General features: G+C 40.2%; 1 protein-coding gene across 2 annotated transcripts; it reads right to left on the reverse strand.

The window, feature by feature from the left end:
* Window positions 1-2,266: 2,266 nt before the first annotated feature.
* Window positions 2,267-17,447, reverse strand: DDX24 (DEAD-box helicase 24). Of its 2 annotated transcripts, none has more exons than XM_054634499.2 (9): window positions 17,289-17,447; window positions 16,132-16,871; window positions 12,795-13,172; window positions 10,990-11,143; window positions 10,110-10,625; window positions 7,974-8,049; window positions 7,434-7,622; window positions 4,866-4,995; window positions 2,267-3,412 (listed from the first exon to the last, which is right to left on the reverse strand). In XM_054634499.2, exons 2-9 carry the CDS (start codon window positions 16,862-16,864, stop codon window positions 3,189-3,191), a joined length of 2,400 nt encoding a protein of 799 aa, XP_054490474.2. In that variant the 5' UTR covers window positions 16,865-16,871; window positions 17,289-17,447; the 3' UTR covers window positions 2,267-3,188. The 2 variants fall into 2 exon arrangements, with proteins under 2 accessions (XP_054490474.2, XP_077036760.1); XM_077180645.1 differs by having other exon boundaries at window positions 2,267-3,408; window positions 4,862-4,995.
* Between the last annotated feature and the right edge of the window lie 5,083 nt (window positions 17,448-22,530).

Below are 22,530 nucleotides of genomic sequence, written 5' to 3' on the forward strand. Positions count from 1 at the left end.
AAGCGTGGGGTACCCAGCCCTCTCTCAGGAAGGTGTGAATTACCTCCCCTGTGCCACATGGCCAGCCCTGCGCCTGGGCTGCTGGCATATGGCAAGGCACCACTCCAGCTTCTGCTCTGCTAATTTACTGTTTTATTAACATACAGGGGAGGAAAGAAAAGGCATGGGGAATGTCAGGAAACTCTCTTGTCTAATATGTGAGATCCTGTCCAAACTATCTCCTTAGCAGATGCCTTAAACTGCAGGGACTCTTCCTTTTCTTTAGAGTATGACAGAGCAGGAACTCTGTGGCAGGGATGAGATCAACTGGCCCCATGCATTTAGAAAAAAAAAGAAGGTTCAGAAGCAATTGTTTCACTTCTTTGTTAGGTAGTACTGGTTGCTCTGTATCAGCTTGAAGCCTACCACCACTCTGCTGAAGTCATGCTTTTATTAAACTACTTGGAAGTTGCTTTGACAGCTTAAAGAGACTTAATAAGTCCTTTAATTATGGGTATTTCAGCAGACATAAGCTGCCACAAAACACGAGATTACTGGTTAGAGGCCTCAGTGTAACTGCTGTGCCAGCACAGCATTAGAGAAAACATTTGCTACTACATATTTGACAAACAGGAAGATGACACTGCCCATATGGACTTGATGTAAAACTCTTCATGTCTAATATGCACCAGTAGTACACATACAAATCAGAGATAGAGAAAACATTCCACTTTACTGTCCTCTTTCTGGAGTAACTTCATTCCCATAGGAGTGGGGCTGCTAAATGGTAATATCTTTCAGTTATAGATTTACCAATTCTTCAAAATTAGCTAAAGCAAATATTAGGTTTTTCCTCTAGCTAGAAGACTCAGGGTATCCTGCTAAGGTAATGACAAGGCAAAACAAGCAGCCACAAGAGAGCTTTCAGAGTTCTAGACAAGTGTTCTTTTTAAGACACTGAGATATTTTTAGGGTCCAATTTCTGCTTTAGTTCCTGTGGGGGTGCAGCATCAGTAGATTTAAGCATTGAGAGTTCATGCAGAGCACATAAGAGGCTGCAGAGGAAAACCAGCCCCAGAGCATGTCCCACAAGCAAACATGAACCATTAAGCATTGGAACAGGCTCTCCAGGGAAGTGGTGCAGTCAGCACCCCTAGAGTGTTCAAAAAACAAGTGGATGTGGCACTTTGCTATTGGGCACGGTGGAATTAGGTTTGATGATTCTATGAAAGCAGCAAGGAGGGCACAAGTGCCATGCTCCATCCTGGGGAGACTTGGCAAGACAGTGGGCTGAGAGTGTGAGAGCTGGGTTAAACACAGGGAAACAGAAGCAGCTGAAAAACTTCATAGCAATGATAGAAATGAAATAACAAGACTCTCACTGTCCCCAGCTCAGTTCTCCTCGTGATCTCATGGAAGTAGAAATTGCCAAAACTCATGCAGATTCAGATGGGGAGATGCTGAGCTCTGTTGTCAGGATCCAGCCTTGATTTTGTTAATGAAATGGAAACAGAAATGCATCATAAGATTCAGAAAAGACTTACCTGGTCTTCTAACCCTTCAGGATGCAAAACCAATACAAGTTTCCATATCATTCTATAAGAGTCTGATTAAAATGGCATGCAAAAAAAATGAGGGCATGCTTACCTTTGTTCAGTTCCTTTTTTCAGCCTTCCTTACAAGGAACTGTCATAAAATTGTTTTTATTTTTCAGATGTCACATTAACTCCGAAGATGCATCTCCTCACATGAGAGAGGAAATACAACCTTCCCATCTCTTCTCCCCAGAACCTTCCCCTCTGCTCCCAAGAGCATGAGACAAGCAGTGCATTGCAAGGAAAGTCTCATACATCATTGACAAGCTCTGTATGCTTATGATTACACTGTCTCTTCTTCAGTAATGCATGAAAACAAGAAAAGCCCTCCAGAGACAGAGGGCTTCAATTATTTACACACATGAAAGAATAAAGAGTTTGCTATTCTCACATAACTAGCAAGTCTCAACTCCACAGACAAATTTCCCTGGGTAGCTGAGTAAATTGGTGATTCTTGTCATGGCAGTGACACTGGTTCATTCCACAGTTTGAGACACAGAAACTAAGCCTCACCCAGAGCCAGAAGGTGAAGGTTACCTGTCCTCCCACCAATACAGATTCCACTGTCTTGTCTTTTGGGTACTTTTCCCCTCTCCTTGCCTGCTAAGTGTAAACAGCATCAGCCATAAGGGATTTAGAAATTTCAAGTAACTGAAAACAGACACAGGCTTTGAAGTTTATGGCAGCTATAATTTAACAAAAATTCAAAATATATTTTTCTGACATATTTTAAAAAACAGTTTAAAAAATATTTGCCCAGATCAGGTAAGAATTATTTAAAAGCACAATTATCCTGGAGCAATCTTCGAAAGTGACATTTCAAAACATCATTTTTTCTATTACAGTAAAGGTCATGGTTCTAACATGTTTTCAAATACAGGCTTAACTTCAAATATTAATCAAGAAAACACTGAGTAGCAACATTTACTCCTCAGAAATCTACACATCTCCCAAGGTCAGTCCTGACCCATTGCGACCCTCACTTTTTTTTTGCACATTCAAATGTATTAACACAGGACTAAGAGAATTAAAGCTGGTGGAGAACAGAGCAGAAATATTATCAGAGGAGAAAGAAAACAGGGACATTTCCACAACCAGAACTGCAGACTTACTGGTAACATTATCTGTATTTTTGCCTTCCACACTGAGCTGGAGGCAGTAAAAGCCAAACCTCCCACTACCACCAGCTCAGTCTGTACTTGCACTGTATATAGCTGACCTTCCCCTGTCCTTTAAAAACATTAAAATTCAAATCAAGTTTTACCATTAGAGTATGCCCACAGTGAATTCCACTCAGTAACTCTCACCCCATCTCACAAAGTGGAGTAATTATCAGAACTATGTAAAAACTAATTAACTTCTATTAATATAGAGATTTGTGAAAAAAAATAAGAACATAAAAAACCAAGATCCAAGACAATATTCAACAGTAACTAACCAGATGTTAATTAAGCCCTTTAAATCAGCATTTTGTTTTGTGCCTGCACAACCAATACACAGGCAACATCCTTACACAATCTGTCTTCTAGCTGGGATCCTCCACAAGCACTGACAGCCTTGATTGAGGATAGTCCTTGCTTCTGTCACACTGAATGATCTTGCTGTTATCTAATTTTATTTTACTGATTTCTTCTTCTTGGCTTGCTTTTTGGACATGGCACCTAGAGCTGAAATGCTCTCTGATGTCTGAGGCAAGAGTAGTTTTCCAGACTGTGTTGGGTACTTGGTTTTCATAAGGACTTTAAACAGTGGCTGGGACAACATATGTTTCAGTTGGTTTTTCATCCCCTTCAGCATCTTTTGCTTCTGGCTTTCTTCTTGCTCACTAGCTTTTCTTCCTTGGGGCAGAAATCAAAGATACAGAATGTTACAACAAGAAATAAACTTGCATTGCAGGTGTTTGTAAGACCTGATAAGGGCAGATGCTGACCCCAGCTTTCTCTCTCTAACAAGGTCACTCAACCCCCAGTCATCTGTGACATTTTCAGATCACCCAGGCTGTTCACCAGATAATGAGATCAAGAAGAATCCTGACTACTGAGTAACCACAGTTAAGGCCTGAACTGAGGAGAAAAATGAAATCAAGCTTGCTGTAAGGTAAAATTGAAAGCAAATTACTAAATCTTTTGTAACTGTGTAAGAGGCACTTCACTTATGGCACGAATGACTGGGAGTTTAATTGGGCTCCAACAAGGCACACAAGAATTAGAGACCGAGTACACTTTAAAGCATAAACCTGGCAAGTTTCTGGGTGGCAATTACAAAGTCTTTCACTTGAGAGTTACAACTTACTTGGACTGGATGTGCTATTTGGAAACTCATTCCAAAACACAGCATACTCTGATTATGTCAAAACAAGACAGCAGAGTGCTAATTATCTGAAAGCACTCCTGAACAATGCAGACAGAGATGGTTAATGTTTGCTTGCTTCTTGAGAAGCAGCTAGTCCAGGCATGAATAAAAACATTAATCTAAACATGTTTCAAAATAAAGGCATTGGCATACTTAGCATCTAACAGGTTAGTGCCAGACTAATCTGAAGTGACTTCTGCAGCAACCCTATTCAGCCTGCCTTCAAAGAACAGGTGGGAAATCATACCTACAGCTCCTGAAATATGAACACACAATGGGGCATTTTACAGTGCATCTAAGCTTTGCAAAATTTCATGGCATTGAACTAATAGCCACTTGCAGTTGTACAACCCTACAAATTCTCTCAGCTACAGCCTGAAAAATATTTAATTTTAAAAATGTAAGAAATTATTTACTTCTAACAAACCACCAAAAACCTCATCATTTTCAATATATGTATCGGCCACTTAGCCCACACAGCTCAACCTACTTAAGGCTCACATAATATTTGGTGTTCCCTAGCACTTCCTGCTTGTTCCCACACAGAGCTGTCAGGCTCCTGTCCTGATGCCTGACTACAAGAGAGTGGGAGAGAGAAGCAGAAGTGTGGAAATAGCCTTCTCTATGACAAGAGGGGACAAGACTCAAATCAGGACATACTGGGCTGCTTAGATTATTCTGAAATGTTTGCCAGAAGCTCACCAATTCTGGTCCTACAACATGCAGACTTGTCAGAACAGTCACACTTTGCTTCCTCAGCTCCAGCTGCACAACCATCCTGAAAAAGCACTAACACCATGCACCAACAACACTCCTTTCATTCCCCCCAACTTCTGCCCTGAAGCTTTTGAAGCTTCTCTGCCATGGTGAGGCTTCTTCTGGACACCAGCACTATGGGCCCTACTGAGCACATCCATGGAAAAAACATTTTCTACTTGCCCATCAACATGTCATCATCAAGATCCATCTCAAGAGCCTCTGCAGCTTGCTGGAGCCAGGAGTTGTGTTGCTTTGCCCGACTGTTGAAAAATTCTGCCTTCTCAATCTGCCTTGCCAAGTTCATCCGTTCCTGCAATGAAAGTACATTTAGACATTATGATCAGGTTAAAATGTGGGGTACTTCAGCAGAGTGTTTGAGAGCATGCACTGCAATGCATCTGGGGTGCAGAGACACTTTTGTTCCCTACTCATGTCCCACCTAATAAACACATCATCATTCACTAGCGTTTTCCTTCCTTAGATCCATGATAGAATCTGACTTCTTAAACATCTCAACTACTAAACATACCTGAATGTTAGCTCAACTTTCTATGAATGAATCATTATAAACACTTGAGAGACATCAAGAACAAACCATGATTCAGACACCAATCATTTCCAAGTTACATACTTATATAGTACAGCTTGATCTAAGAGTTATTAGTCTCAGCAGTAAGGAGCAGCCAGTACTTTCATTCCACTCTGAAGAAAGTAAACTCCTGCAGGCCATATGGAAGGAACAGATCATATCTTCAGGAATGCACCTGGATCTTGTTTAGGCACAGGACAGAATGTCCTGTCCTTCTTCCCAGCTGCACACAGGTGGAACAAAGATGTCCAGCAAACTTAACCTGACCTGCAGGCTTCCAGCTGGGCCAAACAAATAACTAATTCTCTGTGGAAAGAAAATCTGCACTAACAGCAATTATGAACCAACTAGAAGCAAGTTCTGCTCTTTGGAATGTGCCTGAAGTTGCATAAAGCAAAACCATGCAGGAATCAGAATAGTGCTGCACAGTAACAGCAGCAGCCAGGACTGCCAGGGTAATTACTGCAGAGAGAGAAGGACTAACACTCGCAGTGGACTACTGAGTCAGTCACTTGTTAGATCATTACAAGAAATTTAAAGCAACCTTTTCCATCTCTGTAAAATTTAAGTCCTCTTTAAATCTATCCTGGTTCAACAATTCTTTTCCTCTCAAGTGAAACCCCTTCAAACTTTTCCTGAACTTGAATGAAGGCATGCAAAAGGAGAAAAGGAGTGTGCCAACAGGACAGACAAAGAACCAGCAGCACTATTAGTCCCAACTACATTGACTTTGTGGTTAAACCCAGGACAAAGCATAAACAAGATAGGACTGTTGCAAGGGCTTATGAGGCTGGAGTCCAGCAACTACAATTACAGAGATCTCTTCTGGGGAAAGGAGAACTATTACAGATAGAGATGGTGACAGGAAAAAGAAAGTGTAGAAACAACATTTATTTGCCCATTAATTGACAGAGCATGGTAAGAGCCAACAACTACTCATCAAGAAACACAGAAGGAACCTCTGAAGCAACACTTCAAAATAACAGATTTCTCTCAGTAACTAGTAACATTTAGTGGGTGGAAGGGACGATGGGGGAGATAGGGGTGGGAATCAGATTCTCTTCATTACTACCAAGAGGAAAAAAAAAGAATCTGTGGAAGCATCTATTTGATTTCCTTTCCTCTTTCAGAAAGCTGCATTCCTGAAAGGAATACCAGCAAGCCTGGGTTTTGAAAATTCCTGTCATTATTCCCAAGTATTGCGGTTGCCACTGGGGTAGACCCTGGGCTCAGTCCAATTCAAGTAGGCAAGCCTGAATCAAAATACCATGAGGAAGACACCTGCTGCATTATCTGACTGCTTGCACTCTTCCCTGTTTTCAATGACTGTGCAATATTCAGACATTTCTACCCCAGCTGGATTCCTTTAAAATCTAGTATTTAAATATGTCCCATTTGTGTATGACTGACCATCCAAACTGCTAAGACAATGCTGAGACATGAAATAGTCTCTTATTAAAGAAGTAGAAAATCTGCAATGGCTAGCTAGATGCTTTCTTAAACACACTGTTTTGTAAATTCTAACCATTGTGTATCTTGTGAGTTAGTGGCTGAATCACCTTTAAAATGAGCAATAACCTAGGAAAGGGAAACACAGTTTGACAGGAAACACAGTTTGACTCCTTGGCAGCTGTGGCCTCACAGTACAAAAACTTTTAGAAAAGCAGACAACTCACAACTTCAGATGGGAAGAGGCAGGTGAAGACCACTGAATATCCCTGAACCTGCTACTGTTCTCTAGTCTGTTCCTAACATAAGAGGCTTCAAACAATGTACTTAGCAGAGACATCCCAGCTGCACAGCCACAAAACATATCCACTTCCCTGTACTGTTTCTGGAAAAACATAAGTGATGTTTATGTTTGAACAACTTTCTTGGGCCATTTATTGATGAGAAATCATAGATATTGCTAAAAAAATATGAAGTGCAATTAACTTAATTTTCTAATCCAGATCCTCAGGAGTAAATTTCATCTGAAACCTGGAAAAAGCGCGACAGGCAATATTATATCAAAAATATAATTAAGTGCTATAAATATAACATTGATATAAATAATTATTGATATAATTTATTGCTATAATATAACAGGCAAATTTATATCAATAATATAAATAAGGAAGCAACTACTCAGGCTGCAAAAAAAAATGTTATTTCTTTACCTTAATAGAAGTCATGCACTTGGCATCAACTGGGAAAAATGGCAGCTCTTCACTCTTCTCCAGTGTTTTATAGATTTTCCGAAAGTTGATCAAGTCCTCGGGGCCAATCAGCAGCAGGCTGAGCCCCTCGTGGGCCGCTCGGGCCGTGCGGCCGCTCCTGTGCACGTAGAGCTCCGAGGTGCGAGGCACCTGCGGGAAGCCAGAGAACCCAATTTTTTATGTGTCTTCAGAGAAGAGTTATAACGCTGAGTAATCTGACACCTTTGGATATCAAAGGTAAGCAAAAAGCAAGGAGGATCGTATCTATTATGTCATTTCTGATACATAATCACACATTCATAAAATGCTACCTACAGTCACTGCAGAAATGAGATCTTTAAGTACAAAGCACTAAGGACAGTTGAATGATTTAATCTCTGTACTTGGGACTATACTATATATGGGTCCAAGAATTACAGCTTTACTGTGTTCAGGATTTGGATTAGCAAAAACTTCTATCAAACCAGAATAGTAAAAGGAAAAATATTAAAAATGCTTAACCTGGTAGTGGATGACATGCTGGACATTAGGAATATCAAGACCACGAGCTGCAACATCTGTTGTCAGGAGGACACAGCTGAGAAAGTGACAAAATTTAATGAATGTAAAACTGAAGAGCAAAAAATTTGCCAAGGAACATAAAACACAGCAACCAAGAATTCTACCACAGCAGTAAGAAACAAGTTTATACTGTACTATCTGTAGGACATATGCATTCTGTTTGCCCTTACAAGGGTGGTCTTGAAACAATAATTCTTAAAGTAAAATTTAAAATGCAAGTGTTGCCTTCAGCAGGTCTATTCTGTTTTCAATAAATAAATGCACTACCTTGCTGGATCCCGTTTTCCTATGTTTTTCTTCTCTCTAAGTTCACAAGAATGCTAGAAAAAATTGCTATTCAATGAGGAAGGGGAGATATGTGCCCCTGCATTACACTTTTCAGTGCACTGTCTAGGTTCTAAAGAATTTCTTTAGCTTGCTACAACCCCACCATCAACAACACAATTGATCCTCTGGCAGTACATGTTATTAAAAGTTTCACCAGTTGAGAAAAATCACATTATTAACATTATCTATATAAATAACAGGTTTTTGGGGGTGAAGTATCTTTTACCAACTTGTACTCAAATATACTCTCAGTAAATTAAAACCTAGAAATAAAGGGGGAGTTCTGTTCTAACAATTACTATTTCTCTTTATTGTTAGACAAAATGAACTACTCAAAGAAGTTGTTCTTTTATATAAGCAGTCTCTACAGAGATATGGATATGGATATGGAACAGTTTGTTTTAAAAACATCTCCCACCAACTGAAATGAGTAGCTTTCAGGTAACAGAAATTTGTTAAGATTTTATAGCATCTGACTGCATACTCTATTGCTACAAGGTTCAAAGCAGAAATAACAACAAAAATTCTACAGCTTGCAATCTGCACAAGGCCACGAGGGATGGTCTCATAAATTTCTTTCCTGCCTTGAAAATCTGCAGTCTCTGAAAACACTTCACCTGACCTATGCAAATGCTATCAATACATTTGCCAAGGGATGTTGCAGCTCCATCACAGCAATTCTACCTTGTTCTCCGTGCCTGGATCTATTAACAAGGTACAAACTCCCAGACAGCACGCAGCAGTTCACAGCAGGACTCAACTGTGAGGCTTCTGCACTAAGGAAGTAATGACACTAAAAATCTCCTCCCAAAGGCCATGCCAAAGACACCCCAAACAATGTTTCCTACAATGGTAGGATGGGTCTGCTTGGGTAAGCCCTGGCTGCCCACTACTGCTGAAAGGCACAACTGCCATTCTTCTGCATTGCTCAAAGATTCTTCAACCCTCAATATACTGATTTATATAATTAAACCTGCAAATAAGCAATAAGCAATAAGTAGTTTTCTGATGGTTTAGGGAGATTCAATAACCTACAGAGGATCAAATGAGCTCCAGGGCCAAGAGCTGGGCAGAGCTGTGCAGGACAGTTCTAAAATAATGTCGGAAAACAAAGCAAGTGACAGCTCCTTCAGCATGAACAAGCTCCCAGACCACAGGCTCTAGTGGACCTCAGGAGATCTCTAGAAAAATCTCTTCAAAACAGGGTGAGCTGCAAGACTGGACCAGGTTGCTCAGGGCTTTTATCCAACTGAGCCTCAAAAAACTCCAAGACAAGCAGCCTGTTCCCATATTCAACTGTCCTCACAGAGAAAAAACTCTCTCATATCCAGCCTGAATCTCTTATTTCAACTTGCACCCATTACCCCTCATCCTCCCATCAAGTACCACTCTGAAAAGCCTGGCTCCATCTTCTGGATAACCTTCTCTTATGGTGCAGAGGGCTGCCACTAGCTCCCCACAAAATACTTTTCCTAGATAATACAAACACCCAATCCCTTCAGCCTCTTCTCTTGCAGAGCCAGTGCTTCTTGAGTATCTTGGTGGCCTTCCACTGAACTTGCTCCAGTTCATCACCTTAACTGTGAAACCTCATCCTTAATCATTAATGTCTTGGGCTCATGAACAGGGGACTCCTGTCCTCAGTGAACTTCCCCAACCTGCTTCTACTCTAACAGAGTTGTTTCCCCTCACCACCATCCTTCATGAAATTTCTTTTTTTCTCTACTAGGAAGTTGAAAATCAACTCACCTCTCTCGCTCAGCAAACCTTTCCAGGTTTTTCAGCCTTTGCTTTTGGTGCATGTTGGCATGCAAAGGAAGAGGATCACAATTTAAGATTGTGAGGAGAGAACTGAGGCGTTTTACACAGTCTATGCTGTTTGCAAAGACCATGGTTCTTCCTGGATACTGGAGAAGAAAGTAATAGAGATAATAGTCCTTCTCATTTGTGTTACAGTGGATTCTGGTTTCTGTCAGTGTCTCAACAGTAGCCTCTTTCCTTGTTAAGTCTATTACTTTGGGTTTGCCCTTTATTCCTACTTTTTCCATTAACAATTCTAGTTTGGTCTTCTTGTCCATCTTTTTAGCATTCTTTTTTTGTAAAACTCTTGCAGGGGTCTGATGGACTAAAGTCAAAGTAGCAGAAAAAACAAAAGTCTGTCGTCGAGGGTTATACTGTGAATCATTTAAGATTTCCAGCAACTGAGACAGCTCTAAGAAGTGACCTTTCTCAACCATTCGGTCTGCTTCATCAATCACAAGGCACCTGTCAAGTAGAAAACACACAGTAAAAATACACTTGTGCAGCTAAATACAAACCTGATACATTTAAGAACAACTTTTCCTGCTAAACATATAAAGGATGTTATGCATATAAAACCAAAAGGAACACCAGGTATGCTGGAGCAGCTACAGTAGCCTTCTGCATTTTTGTGAAGAATCAGTTTTTTACTACTGCCTTTAACTGACATATCCCTCCATCAAAATAACCAATGTGCATTTCAATAAAACACTGACACAGAAATAGGCGAGCTTGTGTAGTCTAAATTATTTAATCTGTCAGTAAACCTAACCAGTATGCAGGGCTGCCCACTTCAGTATCCAGCAGTCATCTGAAAAGGCCCTTTTACCTGAGCTGACGAAGATTTGAAAGATGTGGGTGTCTCTCTTTAACCAACTCCCACAGACGGCCTGGGGTTGCAATTACAATTTCTGGCTTTCGATTCAGCACACGTTCTTGCTTCTGTGCAGCCATGCCTCCTACTAGGATTGCAGTCTTAATGCCTAGAACATATAAATAACAGATTTTATTCCACTCATTTACCAGTGAATGTTTTTATATATATCTGCTTCATGAAGTGTTTTGAACAGTCTACATCACAAGTTTCAACAAGCATTTTGGCCAGGAAACTTCAGGGGTTTTATGTAACACTGAGCATACAGAAATGCACTCAATTTTACAGAAGAATTCTCATTATAGTTAGATGCCAAGAATTAGTGCACCGGTGTTTCAACAGCATGAAGAATCACATCCATAGCTGTTAGTTTTGTTTACACAAATTTCTGAGTCTTCTGTTTTCTCAATTATATTTGCATGAACAAACATATTCCTGTTAAGAATAACCAGAAGATCCTTTCAAGAATAAGACTGAGAAATGCTTGTCTTGCTAAATAGCTGCTCATTTGCTATGGAATAATCCTACGAAGTATGCTCTCACCCGATTACTGATTCTTGCACAGTAGCAGAGACCTCGTTAGCTTTAAGTAGATTGCAGAGGTACTGAAAGGAGTTTATCTTTGGAAGCAGACTCCACACATGGCTTATTTCACCCTATTTCTTCAAAGAACACACTGGCCCCTGATAAATTCAATGCTACTGTGCAAGACCCTTACAATATTCCAGCTTCCACTGATCTCTCTTCTGGACTACTTGTGAAACACTTCAGCAGTTTTTTTCCCCAAAGTGAGTTTGAGGCAATGAAAAGTCCACATCAAAATATTGCCTCTCCTGCTGCAGCAACTATATTATCACTTGGGCAGCAGATTTTTATACATAAATAGTACTGCTCCTATCAGAACTGTATGACATAAATTGATTATTTCAGCCTAGCAGTTAAAATAAGCCTTGTAATCAGACTGAGGAGCACAGCAGGACATACAGACATCAAATAAAGATGGGCTTAAAAGTAGTGTGTTGCACTACATAACCTCTTTAATAAATAAACAATTACTGGTACTGGAGAAGTAGAGAGAATTGGGAAAAACTTTCTGTCTTCAACATGTCCTCACTCATTCACTTAACAGATATACTGACTTCTGGTTTGGAAAGGAAAGGAAGAGGGGAGAACTGCTTTTGTCAGTCATGTTATTTAGTAACACTTCTGTGGCTTGACTGCTGCAGGAGATAAGCCAGACAATCCAGCAATGCTATCTACCCTAAATATTTATGGCCATAACTTTTTTTTTATTAGACAAAACAAAGTTATACACATACAGCATATACAAAGATTAAAATACTTGTTAAAAATGAAATTATTATTATTTTATTTATATATATATATATATAAAATTTTATATATAATGAAATAATTAATTATATAGAGTCTACATTACCCAAAACTAGAAGAAGGTTATCTGTCGCCAGGTATCTATTACTGATTCTGTGTTGTGAGAGCATTAATCAATACCTCTTTGAAGGAAGACACATTTTAAAGCAAAATAGCTCACATTAACTGCTTACCTCGATGAGCATCTCACTGAAGAATCTCCATGCATTTCTCACACATCAGTGGTAAAAACTCTAACCCCTCAAAAGTTATACTAATTTTATGATTTTATGGAAGGAAGTGCAGCACACATGCTGGCTCAACACCAATGCCAAGATCCGAACACAGTCTAATCTGGCTGGGGATCATGGCCTCTGGGATTTACATACCTGTAAACTTTGCAACTGCATCAATGTGGTGCTTTACTTGTACAGCTAATTCTCTTGTGGGAGTAAGGACCAGTCCTAAAAGAGGTCTGTTTTTATCGGAGCCAACAGTGAGTGTCTCGTCATTGGAATCAAATTCAACATTTTCCAGCACCTTCACACAGCCTGTTGTGAAAGATGCATCATCTTCATCTCCGCTATCTTCAACCTGCTGATGGGTTAGTTTTTCTGCTTCATCCTCATTTTCCCATCTTGGTTCATCATGATGCTGATGGGACTCTTTAGAAACACTGTCATTTCTGATTGTTGAGTTATTTGATTTTTGCCACTGCAGCACAGAGTGAATCATAGGAATTGCAAATGCAAGCGTTTTGCCGCTTCCTAAAAAAAAACAAACAAGAATAATAACACAGACTGACAAGTCATTTATTTGAAAAGATGAGAAAAGCAACAGCCAATCACACACTGTTCTTAAAACACAGCATTGTAACAGATGCAAACTCATGATCTTTAGAAGACCAGAAACTTGCAGCAGTAGCATCTTTTCTCCTGTTCCCTTTATACATCTCCATTCCCCTGTTCCTGGGGAACAGGTATTTTTCTCTAGCAGGTCAGGCATATTTATTTGTTCTAAAAGTGTTTTTAAAAAGCTGCAGTTGCAGTCAAGATATTTTTAAAGAATTGTATGCCCATAAGGAGAATACCATGCCCTAATTGAAAGTTCTAATCAACATTCTCCAAATAAAGCAATAGCAAATGAGGCCAAGGACAAACTGGAATTCACTTGAAGGATTATTAGCTTCCATCTTCAATTTATAGTCCTGTATTTACAACTTGCTAAGATACTGTATTTTGAAACACTCCATTGTCTAATTTCCTGATCTAGCACTGGGTCACATTTTTATAATCAGAATACATGCATCTAATTTAAAAGAGAGAATCCACTTTGGAGAGACAGGGCTTGTCAAAAGCAAGTTTAATTGCAAGAGTTCACTGTACTAACTGCAAGTTACATCCCTGCCACATATTCCCTTCTGAACTATCTGTCAGTAATAAAGACTTTAGGAAAAGCCTGGTAGCACATCCACCCCAGTTAAGCTTTTCAGATGTAGCAGTTCACTAAACATGAAAGCAGCATCCAGAGTACCAGACACTATTACACCATGCCTGTAATAGGCCACTGCTGGAAAACAGTCCTCTGGAAATCTCATCTCAATTCCTTCCATATCAAAAAGCTGTAAAGGTTTGCCAATTCAGCAACACAGAATTTTGCCTGTTTAAGGGGAGAACCTTAATATGAGTTAATACAGATAAGCCCAGTGTCATCATCCTGACCAGTGTTGCTGCAAAGTCTGGTATCCACTTACTCACCTTTCTGCATGGCTGGGAGGTATTTTATGACTTCTGCCTGCACTTGAAGTGGAAAATGTTTATAACCTGTATTTAGAGCACTTATACAATAAGGTTCTGGTAATACAGAATATCTGTTTTTAAGGTGAAAAGCACTGCTGATTTTGAATTAAATGTAATGCAGTTTGCTGGTGCAAATGTCAGTACTGCACCCAGACAGATTATGGCTGTGATAATCAGGGCTATTCTACAGGCAATAGATTCACCCACAAATTAAACAAATTATCACCTCACAGGACATGTTATCTTTATAAACAGACAGGCATGCAAAACTACAAGGAAGGAATATATTGGTACTACAGTTCAAGCCAATTTGTGCTCTTTTAAGCAGTTTCATATTGTATAATTTCACGTAGATTTGGGTCCTTAACCAGAAACTTCACTGGTTCTACACAGTAATGAACAGCAAGGGTTAGACCCAGTGCAAAACCAAGTCTTGACATTCCCTTTGTCTGATCTGCACATGGATCTACTGCCGTATCAAAATCTTCCCAGTCTTCCCAATGTTGCTACTAGAAAATATTAGTTATTTAGTTCTTTATTAGTTCTTTAACTCTGCATATTCCTCCCTCAGGCCCAATGTTAAGAGGTGCTGCAGGATGCAGAAGAAAAGAACTAGAGTTTCAACCTCTCCCCTGCAGCACCTCCTTACAGGCAGTTGTCCAGATCTCCCAAGTTTCTACAGGAACATGATGATCCGATGGACTCTCTGGGGAGAATCTGGATTTTACTCATGAAAGAATAAATGAGCAAAACACATTCCTACTACCTCAGGGTTATACAAAATTATAAAGCAACAACATAGCCTGCCAACAACCATGCATGCCATTCTGCAGCTAGAGAGGAATTTGCTTACCAGCAAAATGGCACTTTTTTGCAGTACAAAACATCATTTAAATTTTCAGTTCCATTTTTAAAAACACTCCCTGTGGGGCTTTCTAATCTTACTAAACCTAATAGCATCAACGCAGCTTCTAATTAAAATAAAAATGCAAATGACTGCATATCTTATTAGTTACTATACCTTCTTGCTGGAGAGCAGTAAATGACTTTACAGAGAAGCAGTGAGATAAAGCAACTGGAACAAATGAAGACAGTCTAAAGGAAGCTTTTAAACCAAGGCAGCTTCCAATTGTACTTCCTATCTCTAGGTGTTTTAGGGAAAAAATGTTGCTAAAGACAAAACTTCAAAGGTATGAACCGCAAAGTTTGAGGGAACACAGTGTTCTGAGACTTCACAGCATTAAGTAAACAAGAAGCTATTACAAATTTCATGAAGGCTAGCAACACTGAAAGCATGAGCTGAGCACAAGATGGATGTGAATCTACCTCTCAAACCATTAATGCAATAACTCATTTTAAGCAGGGAGAAGGGCTGCTGACAACAAACGGGCAAAGCCGGGGACAGAGCACAGGGTGGGCACGTTTTGCTCTGAGTAGGACCTGGGTCATATTCACACTTAACTGTGCCCAGGGTTCATTCACTGCTCCACACTAGCATGAATTATCTCCACAGATTGTGTTTGGCTGCTGCAGAAATGACCCTGCTTGCTTCATTAATTCTGCCTTTTGCAGAGTATCACCTTACCATTCCCAAAACAGGAAGCAGTTTCAGAAACAGGAAAAGAGACTTCTGCCAAAAGCACAGAAACTCATTGAGGCTTCAAAGCTTTGCATGCTTTGTAAAGATGGGAATGTTCACATGTTTACAAACATGTAAGTTCACAAGCATGTAAGTTCCCATGCTTACAAACATGTAAGTTTCAAAGTTTTAACACTCTATTAATACTCTGGATATGTAAAAGACAAAAGCTCTTTTATAATACAGAAAAGCTGCTTCTTCTGCATATAAAACCTTGCAGCCATGGGCTACATTTTAAGGAGAGAAAGGGATGCTCCAGCACACAGGATCAGCTGAACAGACTTGTACCTGTTTCTGCAGCACCAAGAACATCCATATTATCCCGGATGGCAGAAGGCAAGGCTAAGGCTTGGATAGGAGTTGGAGCACTAAACCCCAGGGAGCTCAAGGCCTGCAGCACTGGCTCAGGTACAAACAGGTCTTTCCATGCAGACACATCAGCTTTTTGATCAGTTGAGGCAGATAAAACTTCTGTTGTCCAGTTTTTGACTTTTTTAGAAGTAGCTACTGATGGAAGGGCTTCCTGTGCTTGAAAAGCCTTGTTTTTAGGCACCTTCTTTTTCTTCTTCCTTGGAGTGTCTCTTCTGCTTGACATACTCTCAGTCACATGACCACGGTCTTCACAATTAGCTTCTTCTTTGATTATTTCATTACACTTTGCCTCTTTATCAACCAGCACATCAGTTTCTGCTGCATTAGGAGTATTGCCTTTATCTGTTTGGCTTCTCAAATCTTTGTTTTTCTTTTTCTTTTTTGGAGGAACAACAGGTTCTTCCACCTCCTCACTGCCTTCTTCAGAAGCACTCTCAGCTTTTCTCTTCTTCTCTTTTACTTTCCCCACTTCGGAAGAACTGACTAGCTTGTAGTCTGTGAGTTCCTCCAAGCACACTATATCTCGAAACTCCTCCTCAGCAAACAGATTGGGGTCGATCGGCACGGTTTTCCATTCTCCTACTACTTCAATGCCTTTTCGCTTCAATTTAAAGGAAGATCTAAATCTCCCTCCTTTTCTGGCCTTCATTTTTTACCTAAAAATGAAACCGAGGGAGAAAAAAAAAAGGCCTTCAAATACAAAGAATGGAGACCACATTGATATTCACGCAAACGGGAATCCATGGAATAATTATATTACTTCTTTTTTAGATATATCAATAACACAACGTAAATATAACTTCGAGCTAATATATATATAGCTAAAATATAACTTAAACTATAATATAACTAAATACTACAGGCAGGCCAGGCCTACTGCGTCCCTCCTGGAACACCTCCGGAGATAAAAGCAGGACCGCTGGATAAATCCCCTCACCAGGCCGCACAGCGCTCCCAGCCCTGCCCGCCCCGGGAAGCACCGGAGCCGCGGCGGGGCCCGGCACGGCCTCCGCCGCCACACGCGGCAGCTCCGGGCGCCTGCTGCCGCTCCCCCCGCCCCGCCCAGCGCTTACCGCGCTCAGGAGCCCCGGGACGGAGAGGGACGGAGAGGGACACAGGGACACAGAGTAGGCCCTATCCAGGCCCGGCGTTCCGCTACCGCCGCTGCGCCCCGCGTGCGCCCCTGGGCGCCGCCATTGCCGCGTGACGTCACCAGGTGCGTGACGTCAGTGCGCGGCGCCGGCCGGGTGCGGTCCAGAGGGGGCGTGAGGGGCCCGGGAATCCCGCTCGGGGTCACCGACACTGCCGCAACACCGGGATTTGTTACTCACGCTTGCTTGGGTGTGCGTGTGGTGCTGTTTTAATGCCTTCTACAGGCAGAGTTACGTGTTGTAAATAGCTGCAGGGAAGGAGCGAACGCCACCGAGGTCACAGCAAGGGTCTTCTTTCCTCTTGTGTCATCCATGCTCTTGGCAGCCGGATCCTGTTGTAGGAAGAATTCAGCATAAATAGAATGGAAGGGTTTTTTTCTTCTAAAAGGTCGGCTGATGTTCAGAAGAGCGTCTTGCTATGAGACGGGGAGAGTGAGTTAAAAACCAGGAGCTTTGTAGGTGATAGAGACTGGTTCAAGTACAATTACAACAGTTATAATTATTTTTTCTGATTGGTATTTGCAGGTCTTTCCTGGGTCTGTGAGAAGATGGGAAACCAGAGGATTGCTTTTTCTACTTTTTTTTTTTTCTTTTAAATGTTTTAAGGCCAAGGGCAGAAATAAGCATATTAAATATTTTTAATGACATTTTCAGTTCCAGGTAGTCATCATTAATGACTTAGCAATGCACAATATGAGGAGTTTCTCCCAATTCATATTTCGTGAGCCAGGCTAAAGAGCTTTTGATGCTTGGTCCTGATGTTCTGTATGAGATGAGTTTAAATCAGTGACAGTCAGGAAGTGAGTTCAGGGAGCAGGGACTCCCCTGTAATTTGTTTATGGTGTAGTTCATGTAAGATATGTCAGTGTAGTTTATTAATAATCTAATTATTACAGCTGTATTAAGTTTATTTTTTGGCACTACTTAGTCTTGTTAGAATTTTTCCTGGGCTTGTCTGGACAAAAATATGTACACACCCTTGAGTTTACTTGCTTGTAAACATGTCTTGTGATGTGCACAGTAAACATGTCTCAAATACTTAGAAATTCCCTCAAAAATGTGTAAAATAATACTCTTCCCACACAGAAATGCCAGAGCAAGGTGCCTGTGGAGATGGAGACAGTGCTGCTGGGTTTTGTGTGTAGAACAGACGCCAGTGAGTAAATTGCTCTTTCTGTGGCAGAGAGGACGCGTTGCAGGAGTTTTCCTGGTGAGGGGAGTTTGGCAGAGAGGGGAAGGTCAGGCTGCCAGTCAGGAGGGAGCAGGGTCACTTGTGCCACCACAGCGAGCATTGCTGCCCTGTGAGCTGAGGCAGTGACTTTGGCACGTGGCAAAAACCCCCAGGCTCAGCTCTGGGGCACTTGGAGAATTCAGTTTTTTCAGAAGACTCCCCCTTCTTGGTGTGCATGGTTTACATGTTGTACATGGTACCTTATACAGGCATCAAACCTTATTGATGTAGTGCTGACCTGGAGGCAGCAATGGCCAACAGGACTGTCTCACTGACAGGAGCTGGGACTGCATCCTCGTGCCAGCCTTAAGGAAGGCTCCCAGCACTCTTCATGCATTCCTTCATTAAAAGTACCTTTCCTTAAAGGTTGTTTAGAATCAAAAGAAGTGACAAAAAAGCTTCTTGACAATATTTTTCATTTTCTCTCATCTTTTTTACTGCATGTAAGCAAAAGTAAATTTGCAGAAGCAAAAGAAGTAGATTACCCTGAAATTCTGGTGTGGTTGACTTAACACTGACACTGAATAAAAATAATGAGAAAACTTGGACAGAAGAGTTCTTACCTGTTATTCCTAGGTATAATTAGATGTCCTTTTGTAGTTGTAGAATTTCCAGCTTTGTCCTGAAAGAAAGATTTAATATGGAAATGATTTGCCATATTATGTTGAATTATGCTTTCTAGTGTAGTTGTGGACATGTTTTTACAGCAGAAAGGGGTACTCTGATTTTTTCTGTAAGAACTCATGTGAGGGGTGCAGCTGATTTTCTTCTAGAGCAGTACTGAGCTCTATATTCTGGACTGAGGGACTGAATTGCAGGCCCTAAATCTCAGTTTGAAAGAAGGGACATGCCTGTTTGTAATGAGCAATAGCTTCAGAACAGCCTGCACAGACATGGTAACTTTCTCTGTTTGGTTATTTGAGTTGCTTTGAAATGGGATAACCAAGGGAACTAAACATTTGCTCAGTATTACAGTAACAATAATCTTGCTAAGCCTTTGTAGCATTAATCTTTCTGAGCCTTTGTGACCTGAAAGAGGCCCAGCTTTGGTATGTTGTGACAAGGCTTTGTCAATGAGAAGTTCACCTTCATGTCTAACAGCTGTTAAACTCCTGGTAAATACAATTCCATTATCAACAGTGCAGAGTGAGTTCTTAGTAAAACTATAAATGGCAAATGACACAGGTCTGCTTTACCCCCCTAGGGCTTCTTTAGATCAACTGTTCTTTAAATACCAGGAAATTGTGAATTGAAGATAACCAAATGAAGAAGTCATTTGTTTGCATAACTCATGTCAGTACATGCATATTTTGTTATTTTATCAATAGTTTCCAAGGTATTTAAGCCGGTATGTCTGAGAGCCCAAGAGAACTTGAAGGGTTTGATGTCCTCATTACAGAACTTTACCTGGTAACAGATCCTGTTCTTCCCAGCTGTAAATTTACATTCCTGCAGATCAGTAGCCCAGGGATGGTGGTTTGGTCCCTACTGCGCAGTATTACATAATGGATATTATATATTTTTTCAATTAATATTTTAGTTTTTTATAAAATATGGAAGAATTATCCTAAAGAAGTGTAACCCAGAGAATGTTGTGACCAGTACCTTTAATTTTGGGATTCGTGTAGCTGAATTCAGCACCAGGAGCAGTTGAATGTGCATGTCAGCAACTGATGTAGGCTTTCACTTAGTAATCAAATTCTTTGGTTTCTCTCTCTTTTTTTTTTGTCTCTTGCAGGAATGTCAGTATGTGCTTAATTACTGATTTTGGTAGCTGCTTCTGCTAACAAAGGAGTGTCACTGTACTGTGACTTATATTAATACTCACAGTGCACTGTACACCTGAAGAACATGCAGCTGCTGGCCAGTGGGGGACCTGATGCCTCCTGTGCTTTTCAGACTGTAAAATTTGCTCTTCTCTCTTTTCTGTCATGCAGCCAGATGAGGCTTGTTGTCCTGGTCCTGAAGTGGCAAGGTAAAGCCTTGGTTCTTGGGCTTAAGGCCTTTGTTGTCATTTTCAGAAGTTCTGGAATATTGTTCTAGGACTGACAAGATCTTATGGCATAGCACCATGGAAAAAATAACTCTCTATTGCTAAACCTCATTTGAAAATATATACCCCTTTGCCTGTGCTGCCTTTTTTTACTTTTTCTCTGTTTGTTCTTCCAACTTCTTACTTTTGTCAAGCATCATGCTCTCCTTCAGAGAATGTGTTCATAAAGCCAGGAGAACAAGTATGAGATTTAAGAGTACTGGCATGCTTAACTCTAGTTCTAGTAGCAAAGACTTTTTCAAGTACAGATTTATAAAGGTGAAGATTTTTCTGTGTGATTGAAGAATAGCAAAGACAACTCCATTTAATATGAGAGAAACATTTGGAATGGTTGCAAATGCAGTCAGATGCAGTAGATACTTCATAATGTATCTTCAAGGGAAGAATCCTAAAGGAAGTTATGAAGATAACAGGAATTTAAATAAAAGTCAGTATTGGTTAACCAAGGGGAAATGGAAAATCAGGCCATGTCCCTTAAGAGGGTAACTGGTTTTCTGGGCAGAGAAATAAAGTGCATGTAATCTTGGACAACCTCAAAATATTCTTCATAGGGGAAAAAGGAATAGGACAGAACTTCAAGGGGAATGAAGTTGGCTAAAGAGGAAGGGAAATGTATGTTTCCTTTGGGGTAGCACATTGGTGTGCATATTGATAGATTAACCTATCAGCTATATGGAGTTTGCTTGAGTTTCTTAAAGTCTTGTGGACTAATCTTATTTAATGAATAACTGTGATACAGTATTAAATTTGCTGATGACACAGTTATTAATACAGAGGGGAATTATGATATCAAGGCCGATTGAAAGGACCTTGAGGACCAGTATAATTGGATGAATTGTATTATCCAAAGTACAGCACTATTCAGCTAAAGTTAATCCTGAGAATGTATACCATTAAGATGGGACTTAATTAATTTTAGGTCACTGTGGATGCCAGTAGTAATTGACTACAAGATTAACTGTGAGCTGCCAACGTAGTGTATTTGGTAAACATATTCATTCTTTGCAAGAGGCATTATTTCCCAGATATTTTTTATTTTCAATACTGTATTCTGATCACCTTAATTCAAGAGAGGTGAAGTCAAACTGCAGCAGATGCCAAGGGAACTGCTAGGGTGGGCAGGAGAATGAAGAGCTTGTTTTAGGACTGAAAACTAAATTCTGAGTTTAGCTTATTTAATCCAGGATGAGAGCAGATATGACTGCAGTCTTTACATACCAGGAAAGGAAGAATAAAGGACACTAACATATGAAAAAACTTGGTAAACTCACCAACAGTAATTTTATGTAGGAAATCTTAAGTTTCTATGACAACTAATGAGTAAAGAATACTTGAAGACAAAAAGTTGTTAGTTTTAATATAATATTTGACATGAGTGTGACAGTGTTCATGGTTGTCATAGCAAGGAACTGGACTCATCAGCTTCCTCTTATGAACATGGCAGAGCCAGTTTTTACAATAGAAAATCATTCATTTAAACTTTGTAAAGTAGTTGGGTATTAGGTCCTACTGCCAGGTCAAAAAGTCATACAAATAGCTGGAAGATTTGAAGAAAAACAACACTTTCTGTTTTCTCTGTTGTTATTCTATCTTTTTGCATGTGCTTTTAACTACTTTTGTTTTAACTACTTTTGGACAGAAGGCAGCAGATTAGACACTGTAGGAACACATTCCTAGTTCTCAAAGAAAGGATGAGCGCAATGACTGTGATCTTGCAGACTTTATATGTTACATAAAAATAAATTTAAGGATCTTTTATGTGTTCTCGTAAAATAATCTATTTAATTTTTTAGATCTTTTTGGTGGGAACTAAGTTACAGGAAAGAATATGGGAGACCAGGCTACAGATGAAAGCACATGGAACACAATTCAGTGCTTTT

This window comes from Agelaius phoeniceus, chromosome 6 (assembly GCF_051311805.1).
Source record: "Agelaius phoeniceus isolate bAgePho1 chromosome 6, bAgePho1.hap1, whole genome shotgun sequence".
Classification (NCBI taxonomy): Eukaryota; Metazoa; Chordata; class Aves; order Passeriformes; family Icteridae; genus Agelaius; species Agelaius phoeniceus.

Bases quoted from the DNA above. Each gene is read 5' to 3' on its own strand.
- DDX24 (XM_054634499.2), bottom strand. From the start codon at position 16,864: ATGAAGGCCAGAAAAGGAGGGAGATTTAGATCTTCCTTTAAATTGAAG. The intron at 8,050-10,109 runs GTGAGTTGATTT...TCACTTTCTCAG, and splicing joins AGGTTTGCTGAGCGAGAGAG to CTGTGTCCTCCTGACAACAG. The intron at 7,623-7,973 runs GTTAAGCATTTT...GGCTTCCCGCAG, and splicing joins AGCATGTCATCCACTACCAG to GTGCCTCGCACCTCGGAGCT.